Source organism: Schistocerca cancellata, chromosome 9 (assembly GCF_023864275.1).
Source record: "Schistocerca cancellata isolate TAMUIC-IGC-003103 chromosome 9, iqSchCanc2.1, whole genome shotgun sequence".
NCBI classification, from domain to species: domain Eukaryota; kingdom Metazoa; phylum Arthropoda; class Insecta; order Orthoptera; family Acrididae; genus Schistocerca; species Schistocerca cancellata.
In genome coordinates this window covers 494,958,035-494,973,344 of record NC_064634.1, presented here as the reverse complement: position 1 = coordinate 494,973,344, position 15,310 = coordinate 494,958,035, and the positions used below count along the sequence as shown (strand labels likewise).

Below are 15,310 nucleotides of genomic sequence, written 5' to 3'. Positions count from 1 at the left end.
GCCAAGTGAAGGCACCCGCGGCCGTGAGGTGGGAGGCCGCAGAAGATGAAGTAGCGTGCGGGGCTGTCGGCCATGTAAGAGCTCAGCCGGGCTGTGATCGCCCATGGGGGTGAAACGGTAAGACGCCAGGAACTGGAGAAGCGCATCATCAGCAGCAGAAGAAGTCAGAAGTTTCCGCATCTGAGCCTTAAATGTGCGGACCAGTCGTTCAGCCTCACCGTTGGATTGTGGATGGAACGGGGGGCCGTGACATGCGTTACGCCGTGACGAGCACAAAAATCCGCAGAGTCGGAAGAGGCAAATTGCGGACCATTATCAGTAACAAGAGTAGAGGGGAGGCCTTCCAAAGAAAAAATGCGGGCCAGAGCACTGGTGGTTGCCGCGGTGGTAGGCGACGTGCAATGGACAATGAAAGGAAAGTTAGAATAGGCGTCAATTACGAGGAGCCAATAAGTACCTAAAAAGGGTCCCGCAAAGTCAGCATGAATGCGCTCCCAGGGCTTCTCAGGTGAAGGCCACGGTGACAAAGATGACTTCAGGGCAGCGGCCTGTGACGCACAAGGGCCGCAGGCAGCGACCATGTGTGCGATGTCAGAGTCGATGCCAGGCCAGTACACATGACGGCGTGCCAGAGATTTTGTGCAAGACACACCCCAGTGCCCCTGGTGAAGGAGGCGCAAGACCGAAGCACGCAAAGACGCAGGTACCACAACACGCGGCGAAGCATTGTCAGTGGAGAGGAGGATAACACCATCCCTAGCCGTCAGGCGGTAGCGCAAAGTGTAGTAGTTCCGCAATGGATCAGAAGTCTTAGCGGACGGGCGATCTGGCCAACCCTTCTGAATACAGCGTAAAACCCGGGAGAGGGTAGGGTCAGAACCCGTAGCAGCCGCCAGCCTGTCCCCAGTGATGGGGAACCCGTCCACAACCCGCTGCTCGGCAACATCCAGGTGGAAACACAAAAGTTCGTCCCTATCGAATGCCTGATCAGGACCCATGGGAAGGCGAGACAAAGCATCAGCATTCGCATGTTGAGCCGTTGGCCGGAAGTGAATCTCATAATTGAAACGGGACAAGTAAAGAGCCCAACGCTGGAGGCGGTGTGCAGCCTTGTCGGGAAGTGATGTTGATGGATGAAACAAGCGGTTTGTGATCCGTAACAAGATGAAATTTTGAGCCATAGAGAAAAACACCAAACTTATGAAGAGCATAAATGATGGCCAAAGCTTCTTTCTCAATTTGAGAATACTTTTGTTGGGCATCCGTGAGCGTTTTGGAGGCATAAGCGATGGGTTGTTCCGAACCGTCAGAAAAACGGTGCGCAAGCACTGCACCGACCCCATATTGAGAGGCGTCTGTGGCAAGAACACGATGTTGGCCAGGTCGATAAGTAGCCAGGCACGGGGCCTGTTTCAGCATAGCCTTTAATTTCCGGAAAGCCGCGTCACATGACGCGGACCAGTGAAAAGGCACGTTTTTATGCAACAGGCAATGCAACGACTGAGCCACCGACGCCGCAGACGGTAAAAACTTGTGATAGTATGCTATTTTCGCCAAGAAAGCCTGCAGTTCCTTAACAGATGTAGGGCGAGGAAGGGCATCGATCGCAGCAACAGTGTGTTGAAGCGGACGAATACCATCCCGAGAGAGTTGAAACCCCAAGTACATGATAGATGCCTGAAAAAATTGTGATTTCTGAAGATTACACTTAAGACTGGCAGTCTGTAAGACATTAAAAAGTGCGCGGAGATTTTGAAGATGTTCTTCAGTGGTGGAGCCAGTGACAACAGTGTCGTCCATGTAATTGATACACCCCGGGACAGGGAGCAATAATTGTTCCAAGAATCGCTGAAAGAGAGCAGGGGCGCTAGCAACCCCGAATGGCAAGCGTTGGTATTGACAGAGGCCGAAAGGCGTGTTAAGGACCAGAAATTGCCGGGAAGCAGCGTCGAGAGGAAGTTGATGATAAGCTTCTGACAGGTCAATTTTAGAAAAATACTGTCCTCCAGCGAGTTTAGTGAACAGTTCTTCAGGACGGGGCATAGGGTAAGTGTCGATGAGGCATTGAGCATTTACAGTGGCTTTGAAATCGCCACAGAGACGAATATCACCATTGGGCTTAGCAACTACAACAACAGGAGAGGACCAATCACTGGAAGTGACAGGAAGCAAGACCCCTGAAGCAGTGAGACGATCCAACTCCCGTTTTACCTGATCACGAAGGGCCACAGGAATGGGCCGGGCCCGAAAAAACTTAGGCCGAGCAGTGGGTTTGAGCGTGATATGAGCTTCAAAGTCGTTTGCACGGCCTAACCCAGGAGGAAAAAGGGACGAAAATGTCGTCGACAAGGAATCCAGTTGAGCATAAGGAATAGCGTCAGAGACAATATTGACAGAGTCATCTATGGAGAACCCAAAAACACGAAAGGCATCGAAACCAAAAAGATTTTCTGTGGTGCTCTGGTCGACCACAAATATGGGAACAGTGCGAACGACGGATTTGTAAGATACCTCAGCATTAAACTGTCCCAAGAGAGAAATCTTCTGTTTATTGTACGTCCGTAATTGCCGAGTGACAGGGGACAGGAGTGGAGAACCCAGCTGAAGATACGTCTGAGAATTAATTATAGTGGCAGCAGAACCGGTATCCACTTGCATGCGAACATCTCGACCAAGGATTTGGACAGTGAGGAATAACTTCCCTGAAAGGGAAGAAGTGCAATTGACAGACAACACAGAATCAGAATCAGCGTCATGTTTATGAACATCATGTATGCGGTCGGATTTACAAACGGAAGACACATGACCTTTCTTTTTGCAAGTGTGACACACAGCCCAACGTTGGGGACAATCCTCGCGTGAATGTTTCGTAAAACACCGCGGACATGAAGGAAGTTGCCGGGGATTTTGCTGCAGTTTCTTAGTGGGTTGTTTACGGCTAGGCCGAGGCTGCGCGTGGGAGCGCACTGCGGCCACGTCGGCCGGTGGGGACGCGCCGCACGCGTCGTCAACAGCGCACAGAGGTTGTATTTCCCCAACGTCACCCCACGCTTCTATTTGCGCCCCAGCGGCGCGAGAAATTTCAAAAGACTGCGCAATGGAGAGAACTTCACCTAGAGTCGGATTCGCCAACTGAAGGGCACGTTGCCGAACTTCTTTGTCGGGCGCCGACCGGATAATAGCATCCCGTACCATGGAATCGGCATAGGATTCTTTGTGAACGTCAGTAACAAATTGACACTTTCGACTGAGGCCGTGAAGTTCAGCAGCCCAAGCGCGATAGGACTGATTTGGTTGTTTTTGACAACGATAAAAGGCAACACGAGAGGCTACCACGTGCGTTTGCTTTTGAAAATAGACAGACAGAAGGGAGCACATTTCAGCAATGGACAAAGACGCAGGATCCTTCAAAGGAGCCAATGGCGACAACAACCGATACATTTGAGGTGAAATCCAGGAAAGGAACAGAGACTTACATGGTTGTTCGTCCGTGACATGAAATGCCAAGAAGTGCTGTCGAAGACGGTTTACATAATCAGACCAGTCTTCCGCCGTCTCGTCGTAAGGTGGAAAAGGAGGTACAGCCAACGACGAGAAACGCCCCGCATTTGATGCCGCGACGAAATCGCGAATCGCCGCTGTTAGAAGCGTTTGCTGATCGCAAATCGCCGTCGTTAGAAGCGTTTGCTGTTCAAGGAGATTTTGCAAGAGCTGCTCGACAGTAGCCATGGAACCCTGTGAGTCAACGGTGAAAAGGAAAAATCCACTACCTCGTCGCAAATTTTATATCTTCAAATTTAACACATATTTCGGACAACAACACATATAAGTCACTGAGTAAGTTGACCTGTGTACAAGTTGGCATTCGATTAAACACTGAGTCTCAGTCTAGCGGCCGCTGCTCGGCTGGCCGCTTAGGTGGTGCAGCTGCTGCGTGGCTGGCAGACAGCGCCGCACGTAGAGGACGTGCGTAATTGCGCGGTGGCACTTTGAATAATCGGCGAGTCCCAACAATTTTTTTAATTTTTTCCAAATTATGTAAGACATAATTTCTTTATAAATCCACATATAGTTGGGTGCACAAGTGACACATGTAGATGCATGACTGCATGTACATGTGTAAGTGCATGGACACGCACGCCTCCCCCCCCCCCCCCCCCCCCCACACACACACACAAACACACAAAGAACAGAAAATTTAACAGTAATATAGCAGTAAATATTTGTTTTGTTTTTTTTTGTTTGTTATCTACAAGAGATTAGTGTTATGTACAGTAGGGGACTTTGTACTTTCATGCTTCTGATCTCATGTTGCACATGTTCTAAACGTCCACTGCTGAATAGAGGCAGTGATCTAATAAGAATGTCATTAGGGCTTTAATAAAAAGTGAGAATGATAAAATAATTTTTATCTTTTATGTAGGCCTATTGTAAATTTTTATCACACTATTAGTAATGGAAATTTTAAAAGCTGATGTCCTTATTGACTGGACATTGAACTTTTCTTTTTGCATTGTATCATGCTAACAGATATTGAAGATTTTCTCTATGAATTCCACAGACAAAACAAAATGGTTAGCATATGGACAAGAGAACAAACATGCATTTTAATGGACCCAATGTAGCAATTTTATGTGTGAATTAAAAATATATTTTTAATTTGTGTAAATTCTGATCTAAAAAGACTCTTTGAAACTTTTCTCCAGATGAATTAGCAATGACAAACAGACAGCCTATATAGACTTCAAACACTGCAATATCTGTCCAGTACGTAGAATACAAAAATTAAAAATGCAACATTAACTGCATCAATGACATAAAATTTACATAATCATTCAGTTTCTGAAACACGCCAATGAAAATTATTTGCAAAATTTGACTACATGGTTTTAGATGTTACCTAAGGAAACTTCAATTGAATTATATTCTCATAATGTAATGGTAAACTTTTTTTTAAAAAAAAGAAATAGTGTTTTTACACAAAAACATGTTCCTATGAAAGTTGTCAGCAGAAGAGTTATTGTGCTAGCATAGACAGACAAGAATGGCTAAACACTACAGATTCTACAGTGTTTTTATCTTCTTCATTGCAGGCACCATAAGCATATATTTAATGATAGTGAATAAAAACTGTAAGTTGGCAGTTCCATTCTTAGTGTCCAAATTGGTAAGTAGACCTGTTCATTTTGTCCATGCTCTGAATGAACGTTTCAAATATACCTATTTTATTCCTTCATATTATTTTAATATTTATATTTATTATTTAGGTTCACAAAAAAATATTCCTTCATTGGTCTGTGGAACTGTTAGTTGGTCTACAGCTTTATTCTTCGGGAATGTTTACATTTGGGATTTGTACTGGCACAAGTACACATGGCACTTGTACATGCCTTTGGGATGTATATCGTGACGTGTATAAGCTTGCTACTTGCATGTCATACACATATGATTGTGTGTTTACATCTGTTGGTTTGTATCAGTGCGTTTGGTGGTGTAGATCTGCTTAGAGTTTGTGATAGCTTTTCAAAAGTATGTAAAAGACTTCACATTTTTATGTGCTGATGTGCCTGATCTTTTGAATGGAGAAAGGAAAGAAAAGCACAGGAAGTGTAAATGGTGGCAACAATAGTTCCTTCACAAACATGCTACATGTGGAACTTACATAATGCTCGTTCAAGAATTAACTCTTAAAGAAGGAACATATTTCCAAAATGTGTCAGGATGAGCATAGAAGATTTTAGCAATTTGCTGTCTCTTGTGGCTTCTCTTGTGTCCAGAACAAACACAAACTTTCAGGAAGCAAGAGCACAAGAGGATCAGTTGGCAATGACCAACATATTTTTGGCCACTGAGGATTCCTTCTCCACTCTAATGTACTTCCATAGAACATCAAAAAACTCAACATGCAGTATTATTCGTCAGGTTTGCAAGGTAATTGTGCAAGTTTTATCCCAGGAAGGGAAGGTAGGACTGATGTTATTAAATTCGTAATTTATAATAATAATAATAATAATAATAATAATAAAAGAATGTATAACAATTATATAATTCTTAAACTTATTCTTATTAATTGTTGCGAAGCTGGACATATACCTTGCCCTATAAATTTTCCAAACTTTGCTAACAATGAGATACTTTTTAGTGCTTTGGATATTGGCTTACTTCTTCCAGTAATACAATATTAAATTTCTGATGACACTTTCTGCATAACGAACATATCCAACAATATTAATTTGTGTTTTATTTTATTCATTCTCACTCAAACAAAAAATTCATGGACAGCAGTTAGTATCAGTAGAAAATGGAGAAATACAGGAGGAATACCGTAAGAATTCTGCAAGTTGCATATTAAGTAGACTGTGGTTTGTCGCTAGCATATAGCAAAGATGAACAAAACAACTCTTGTGACACTTTCATTTGTTTCTGTTTCACTTCAAGTAACTCACTGGGCTATTATAAAAAACCATGCTCTTAAACTATGTAACAGTGTAACAATATTAATATAACTGACATAACTGTAATACTGTCAGTCACTACATTCACCAGTTCTTCATTTGTCTCCTGCAAACATTTTCTAACTTGACCATTATTCTTGTATGACCATTTTCAAACAAAAATCTTTATTTGTTGGTAAGTAATTCTCCGAAGTGGGTAAACTGATCCAGTTTTGCTTTCTTGGTCTTTTGTGGCTACTTCAGGTAGCCATGCACACACGAGGAGTGCTTGCTTGAGTGTATTAATGGTGGCTTTTAATTGTGCCTGTCTGCAACTTAATGTGTCTTCTTTATGGTAAGAAGCAATCCGTTTTTTCCTGCATTATTGTAAATACAGGCTAGAGTGCAATCTTTCGTTTCACTGGCCACATTCCTCTTCACAGAGCAAAAACTCTTATGTGTCTTACTCAGTCTCTCATGCATTGCAATGCTCTGGAATGTGAACTTCCACCCCATAAGGTCACAAAACTTAACCAGATCCTCATCCTCCAATGATCTCACCTTCCGTATGAGGACAGCTTAAGTGTGACTTCATTCACCCTTCAGAACATTTGCCTTACGCTTTCTTCCTCGCTTTCTTTTCCCATGACAAAAGGAATATTAAAAATGCTGAAAGCTAAGAATACAATGATTTTTTTAAAATTTGGACTGTCTATAAGCTTTCCCTATTTGTTCCTGTATGGTAAATGGACGCTCAGTTCAACAATATTATATTAAGCCTTTTTTCCACTAATCCTTTTCACACCTCATAATTTGCTCAAAAAATACAAATAAACAACAAACACCAATCTGTAAGGCAGTTCTATAGAATGCACTTACCGATTTAATGGTCTGCAGCAACTGCTCTTCAGCCTTGCTAAAAAGAGCACGGCTGCGAACAGCTGCTACAATTTCAGGGTGGAGATTTCGCATGGCAGCCACAGCGACACGTGAGACAGCTTGGTCATACAGTAAGGCGTACCAGCGCTGCTGGATTTCTTGCACAGTGAAGCGGCATGAGAACTTAGTAGCTCGGTGCACTGTACGCAAATCACTGGTCTGTGAAACAAGACATTCCTCAGATACCGAGTGAGTCGAATATATATATATAGACAGAGAGAGAGAGAGAGAGAGAGAGAGAGAGAGAGAGAGAGAGAGAGACACACACACACACACACACACACACACACATTATACAGGAGTAAAGGAACCCCCACCAGACAGCAGAAGCGTTGTGTGTACCAATTGGACACACAATGCTGGTATCGCATTTTGGCCAGTTGATTAGGGTAGGCTGGAGAGAAGGAGACAGAGCAGAAGTCAGGAAGAGCAGTTGAATTGGATAGCTAGTGGATCAGAGGGAGACACTGGGTCTGCTGGCTAGGAGTCCAGGAGGGAGGATCGGCAAGTGCATGGACAAGGCACATGGTGCTCAAGTGACAGAGGGGTGCAGCGTGTGATCAAGGTGATGTAGATTTGGAGGGGATGACAAGATCGAGCACGGCGAAAGTGTTGTGTGGAGGGTGTGTATGCAATGGGTTAATGGATACTGAGGACAGGAAATTTACAGGAGCAAAAGATGTGTTGTGAAGGTAGCTCCCATCAACGAAATTCAGGAGAAATGGCAGTGGAGGGAAGGGTCCAGATGGCCCAGTTTGCGAAGCAGCCATTTAAATTTAGCACAGTGTGCTCAGCTGCATGTTGTGCCGCTGGCTGGGATACAGTGCTCTCAGCCACAGTTTGGCGGTGACCGTTCGTCGTGATGGACAGCTCATTGGTAGACATACTAAAATAAAGAACTGTACAATGATTGTAAAGCTGTGAGCACCTGCATGGCACCCTCCTATGCCAATTTTTTTTTTTTATTGGTCACCTAGACGAAACATTTATAGCTTCGCAAAACCACAAACGCCTGTCTGGTTCAAGTTTACTGGTGATACCTTCACAATTTGGAATCCAAGCCACGACACACTATTCTTATTCCTCCACAACCTCAACATCTCTCTAATCTGCTTCACCTGGTCAATTGTCACCCTAATGCACCACCTTCCAGGATGTTGACCACCTCTCTGATGGCATCAACAACAACTCTGGTCATATTGAAGTCACTTACCACCAACAGTATGTGCATTTCAACAGCTGCCATACATTTCCACACCATGAAATTGCTTCCATGCAGTGTGGTCACATGTGGTGGCATGTCTGTAGTGACAAGAACTCACTTGTCCAGTATGCTGAAGGTCTTACGAGAGTCTTCACCAACAGGCACTAACCCCCCTCCCAACCTAGTCTCCAAAGCAAAGAGATTTCTCCTGCCATATCCTCGCACACCTGTAGACCTCTCACTACCCCCAAGAATTAGTTACAAAGGAGTGCCCCCTCATCACCCAGTATCACCCTGCACTGTAACAACTGAACCACACCCTTCACCAGGACTGATTCTGTCATCATGCCCAGAAATGAAAAATATCCTACCCTAGATCCTTCCCACCCCTCCTAAAACGATACCCCATTGCTCACCCATCCTACACAATATCCTGGTCCACCCCTAAGCCATATCCATTCCCAAACCCACCACCATATGAATCACATCCATGTTGAACATCCTGGTGAAAGACCTCCTCTATCCACTCACCCAACACTTCCTACTATGACCTGTCACAGGCTCATCTTATCCCACGAAAGGTAGGGCCGTCTATGAAGGGAGCCATTCATATACTACCTCTGCTGCAATCACTGTACAGTTTTTTAAGTCGGTACGATGACCAGTCACACGTCCAGCAGGATGAATGGCCACCACCAAACTTTACCAAGAATAAAGTTGGTTGCCCAGTGGCACAATGTGCAACTGAGCACAACACATTAAATTTCAATGGCTGCTTCACAACCTGAGCCATCTGGACCCTTCCCTCCAACACCAGCTTTTCTGAACTATGCAGATGGGAGTTATCCTCATAACACATCCTTCACTCCCATAAACCTGTTGACCTCAATCTCTGCTAACTCACTGTCCCCACACCCTCCACCCAGCAGCTTCTTGTTGCTCTGTCCTGTCACATGCTCCCAATCCATGACTTGTCCATCATGTGCTGCATCCCACTGGCTTCAAACCTGTGTATCACGTGCCTGGCCCATGCACCTACCATCACTCCCTCCTGCATATCTAACAACTGAACTTGCTACCTGCCTCTGAGCCACTAGTGCATGCGTACTCTAGCCTGAAAAAGGATTATTCCAAAAGACAGCAAGTTTTCTTTCTCTTTTGTGTGTGCCTAACAATGGCGCAATGCTTTCGCTATTAACATTTCTTAATATGGAGATGTGGAAAGACAGAAACAGGAAGCACGAAGTATAATGGGTAAAAACTATGAAATTGTCAATCGCCAACCATGTGTTCAACTCTTTCTGACTACTTCTTTCATTTTCTCAGAATTACTTTAAACATACTTCTTGCTTTTGACCCAACAATTCATATCACTGATATGAATACTTAACTTTTGCTTTCAGGTTGTTACCTGTACATTGTCCCCCCCCCCCCCCCTCCAACTTGCTGATTTATGTAATGACATCAGTGAGTTTTCTCTATCTTCTTTTGATTTCCTATATCTTCAATTTTCTGATGATGGTCCCGTCCCTCTATGTTTCAAACATTAAAAGCTATGGTCTGACTTAAATTAGTTGGCATCTGCCAGCAAGTGTGATGGACTGCAAATAGCAACACATCAATGGAAACTGCACTGCCACAGTCAACTCCCACTGTGTTGCTATGGACGTTGTGCAAAGTGCTATACCTCCAAGTTCTTAAGCAGGATTTTTTCCTGATGAGAAAATTTCAACCATTTCAAGAAAATACATAACTCTAGCCCTACTTAAAAATTGACAACAGGTTTGTGACACACTAGAAGATCTTAGACAGATCTATACCATGCGTGAATTTTCACATGATTTTTCAAACAATGGAAAATCCAGGATGGAATGTAACAGTATTATGAAAAGGAAAGTTGCCACTCACCATATAGCGGACATGTTGAGTTGCAGATAGGCACAACAAAAAGACTGTCAAAAATAAATAAAGGTAAGGCCAGTAAGGCCTTCACACACACACACACACACACACACACACACACACACACACGACTGCAGTCTCAGGCGACTGAAACCACACGGCGAGCAGCAGCAACAGTGTATGATGGGAGTGGCGACTGGGTGAGGGTAAGGAGGAGGCTGGGGTGGGAAGGGGGATGGATAGAATGGTAGAGGTGACAGCTAGTATAGTGCCGCTCATTAGACGGAGGGCAGGGGAGAGGTGGGGAGAGGGGAGAGGTGGGGAGAGAGGGAGAGGAGTCTGGAAAAGGACAGAAGTAAAAAGACTGGATGTTATGGTGGAATGATGGCTGTGTAGTGCTGGAATGGGAACAGGGATTAGGCTGGATGGGTGAGGACAGTGACTAACGGAGATTGAGGCCAGGAGGGTTATGGGAACATAGGATGTATTGCAGGGAAAGTTCCCACCAGCGCAATTCAGAAAAGCTGGTGTTTGTGGGAAGGATCCATATGGCAAAGGCTGTGAAGCAGTCATTGAAATAAAGGAAGTCATGCTTGGTAGTGTGTTCAGCAACATGGTGTTGCACTTGTTTCTTGGCCACAGTTCGTCAATGGCCATTCATGCAGACAGACAGCTTGTTGATTGCCATGCCCACATAGAATGCAGCACAGTGGTTGCAGCTTAAATCGTAGATCATATGGCTGATTTCACAGGTAGCCCGACCTTTGGTGGGATAGGTGATATTTGTGGCCGGATTGGATTAGGTGGTGTTGGGAGGATGTACGGGATAGGTCTTGAATCTAGGTCTATTAGGGGTATGAGCCGCGTCTAGGTCTATTAGGGGTATGAGCCAAGAGGTAAGGGGTTGGGAGCAGGGGTTGTGTAATGATGCACGGGTATATTGTGTAGGTTTGCTGGATGGTGGAATACAATTGTGGGAGGGGTGGGAAGGATAGTGGGCAAGACATTTCTCATTTCACGGCACGACGAGAGGTCATCGAAACCTTGGCGGAGAATGTAATTCAGTTGCTCCATCCTGGGTGGCACTGAGTTATGAGTGGAATGCTCCTCTGTGGCCAGACAGTGAGACTGTGGGAGGTGGTGAGAGACTAGAAAGATAAGGCATGGGAGATCTGTTTTTGTACAAGGTACCTAGTCGCCACTCCCATCATGCACTGGTGCTGCTGCTCACAGTGTGGTTTCAGTTACCTGAGTCTGTGGATAAGTTTGAAACTGTGTCATGAACAGGGAAGTGCCCCCCCCCCCCCTTAAAATATATATATATACCATAGGTGAACTACCTATTTTTCAGATGACTTTTGTGGTACATTTCAACCCTAGAGCGAGTGCACCATTACCCATAACACGAGCAGGAGCGTAGTGTACTTCGTACACATGTAAAGAACATAAGGTTGGTTGGTTGGTTTAAAGGAGGGGGAGAAGGGACCAAACTGCGAAGTCATCAGTCCCTCGTTCATGGTAAAATAATTACACAAGGGAAAGAAGAATAGAAAGGAGGCATACAGCACAATAACAGGAGAATGGAAGAACCAGAAGAACAACAGGAGGACAACCGACACTATTATGGACAAGACAGGAAAACAAAACCACAGAGAGAAGCACAATTCAGGTAGAAGGGATGAGAACAAAAGAGCAGATGACCGTGGCTGGAAGACCACAAGAATAAAAAGGAAAAGCCAGCCACTCTGAAATACATTAAAACATCCAGCCTAAAAGCATTACAGTGGAGAATTCATGGACAAAGGCCATGCATGAAAACTTTTATAGAATGATAAAACCCACTGCACATATAAAATGTGAGGTGTTGTCAGCTAAAATTAATGGCAATGAGTCTGGTGATGCAAGAGTCTGTTACAGGCCAGCCAAAGAAGGACAGCTCACCAAGATATGGGCCACTGTCAGCAGGGTGACACACCGACACTGAGGTGGGTCATCACGGCGCAGGAGGTAGCCAAGTGTCACCGATAGAGAACTACAGAGTCCCTGCGAGAGGCCCGCGTGTAGGTCTTCCCCACATTCGTAGTCTCCTTAATGGCACGAATGCAGGTCAGTTTCAGAGAAGTCGATCTCCATTAGAGGTTTCCGTGTAGCCTGTTTTGCCAGGTTGTTGGCAAGTTTGTTGCCTGGGATTCCGACACGACCTGGGGTCCAGACAAACACGACTGGACCGTTACAGGGCACTGATGGACTCCTAGATGGCCGCTATCGAGGGATGACGAGAGTAGCAATGGTCGATAGCTTGTAGGCTGCTCAAGGAGTCAGTACACAGAAGAAACCACTCTCCAGGGCATGAACAGATGTGCTCAAGAGCACGAGATATAGCCACCAGCTCGGCAGTGAAAACACTGCAGCCATCAGGCAAGGAATGCTGTTAAATATGTCCTTTATGGAAGTGTAATATCCACTTCATAGCCTCAGTACATATCGGGAATCGAGAGGAAGTGACAGCGGAGAGCGTGGGGTTAACCGAGTCCTTAGGGCCACGTGAAAGGTCAAGGCGAAGCCACGGCCTAGATGAACACCGTGGAGGTGTAAGTGACTGGACCTCAAGTATAGGTGGTAAACACAAGGACTCCAGTTCGGAAAGAAGGGAGCGGACACGAACTGCAAATGGAAGCCCTGATCTGGGGTGCCAATGCGGGAGGTGAACCGCCGTGGGCAGGAATAGGAGATGGTAATTTGGATGCGCAGAACTACGAATGTGTGCAACGTAACTGGCAAGCAGTTGTGCATGCCTAACCTGCAATGAAGGGACTCCGGCCTCCACAAGGATGCTGGTAACCAGACTTGTCCTAAAAGCCACTGTCACTAGGCAAACGCCACAGAGGTGTACTGGGTTGAGTAAACACAATGCTCAGGGCGCCGTCGAACCATAGACCAGACTCCCATAGTCAAGGCGGGATTGAACAAGGGCTGTAGCAGCATAGAGCAATCTGCACCCCAGTTGGTGTTGCTCAAGCAGCAGAAGGCATTTAGGTGCTGCCATCACTTCCGCTTAAGCTGACGAAGCTGAGGAAACCATGTAAATCAGGCATCGAAAACCAGTCCTAAAAATAGATATGTCTGCACTACAGTGAGTGGATCATCATTACGGTAAAGTTCTGGTTCTGGATGAATGGTACGACTTTGCAGCCGAAAACTAGAAACTGTGGGCTAGAGCCCATGACTGCAGCTTGTCGATGGCTCCCTGTCCACACCGCTCATCAACACCAGTACTGGTGTAGTAGCACAAAATGCAGAAGTCGTCTGCATACAGAGAAGGTGAGATGGACGGCCCTACAGCTGCTGCTAGACCATTAATACCCACTAAAAATAGAGATACACTCAATACAGAGCCCTGCGGGAACCCATTCTCCTGGATATGGGGGGAACTATGGGAGTCACTACGTTGGACACAGAAAGTACGAAGCAACAGGAAATTTTGGATAAAAGAAATGGGAGGGGGCCTCCGAGAGCCCACTCATATAAAGTGGCAAGGATATGATGTCGTCAGGTCGTGTCATACACTTTTCGTAAATAAAAAAAAAAGACGGCAACCCAAGTGTTGGCATCTGGAAAAGGCTGTTCAGATGGCAGACTCGGGGGACATAAGATTATCAGTGGCAGAGCGACCCTGGCGGAAGCTGCCCAGACATGGAGCCAGTAAGCCACGTGACTCCAGGACCCGACCCAACCCAACTGCTGACACATCATATGTTCCAGCAGTGTTACTTATAATCCGTCTTGATTGCAAAATATTTATTCACATGACAGATTTCAGTTCCTCTAGGTGGTGTCTGGTACATTTGTTACATTACTAAATACAGTATGTGCATATGTAATGTAACAAATGTACCAGAAGCCACCAGTCGGTAAGAGTTTTATAATTAATATAAGTGAGGTGCATTCTGCCAACAAATTTAATGTGACGCAGCATGTGAAGGTTGCCGAGTGTGAACGGGTTACTCCTGTAACCGAAATTTGCAGGTATGTTCTGGTACATTTGATGTTGATCAGATAGGACGAAATAGGCTTGCATTTGTAAAATAGTAAATTAGTATCATTGTCATTTCAGATCTGAAGATGGTTCTAGAGGAACCTAAACCAGTCATGTGAATTAATATTTTGTAATCAAGGCGGATTATAAGTAACATTGCATAAAAAAGTGATTGCAGTATCCCTGCAGACATTATGTCTGTTTTTGCAACGTCCCAGCAGCTTACTAAGAGTATTGGTAAGGCTAATGGGCTGATAGCTATCCACATCAAGTGGGTTTTTACCAGGTTTGAACACTGGAATGATGGTGCTCTCCTGCCATTGTGATGGTAACACGCCATCACACCAGATCTGGTTGAAGAAGACTAGGAGATGTTGCTTGTAGTCAGATGAGATATGTTTAATCATCTGACTGTGGATCTGATCTGGTCCAGGAGCTGTGTTGGGGCAATGTCTAAGGGCACTGAGGAGCTCCCACTCTGTAAATGGGGCACTGTGGCGTGTAGTGAACGAGAGTGGTAATTGTCCGACACAGAGGCTCAAGCATAGTGCTCAGCAAAGTGCTCGGCAATCGCAATTGTCTCGGTAGATAACACTCCATTTATGTTAACACCGGGAACACCTGTTTGGGGTCTGGTAGCCGAAAACACGTTTGATCCTTGCCCAGACTTGGGAAGATGATGTATGACACCCAATGGTCGAGACGTATCTCTTCCAACACTCCTGCTGCCTCTGATAAGTTGACAAACACGGGCACGGAGCCATTTAAAGGCTATGAGGTGCTCCAGGGAAGGGT

The 15,310-nt window shown here is 45.2% G+C and overlaps 1 protein-coding gene across 3 annotated transcripts in view; it reads right to left on the bottom strand.

Annotated features, from left to right (window-relative positions):
• Positions 1 to 15,310, bottom strand: part of LOC126100204 (microspherule protein 1) — a 154,531-nt gene that overhangs the window by 100,257 nt on the left and 38,964 nt on the right. For all 3 annotated transcript variants that reach the window (XM_049910765.1, XM_049910764.1, XM_049910766.1), the window contains one exon: positions 7,314 to 7,532. In XM_049910765.1, the coding sequence (XP_049766722.1) occupies positions 7,314 to 7,532 (219 nt within the window). The remainder of the gene's footprint in view (positions 1 to 7,313; positions 7,533 to 15,310) is intronic.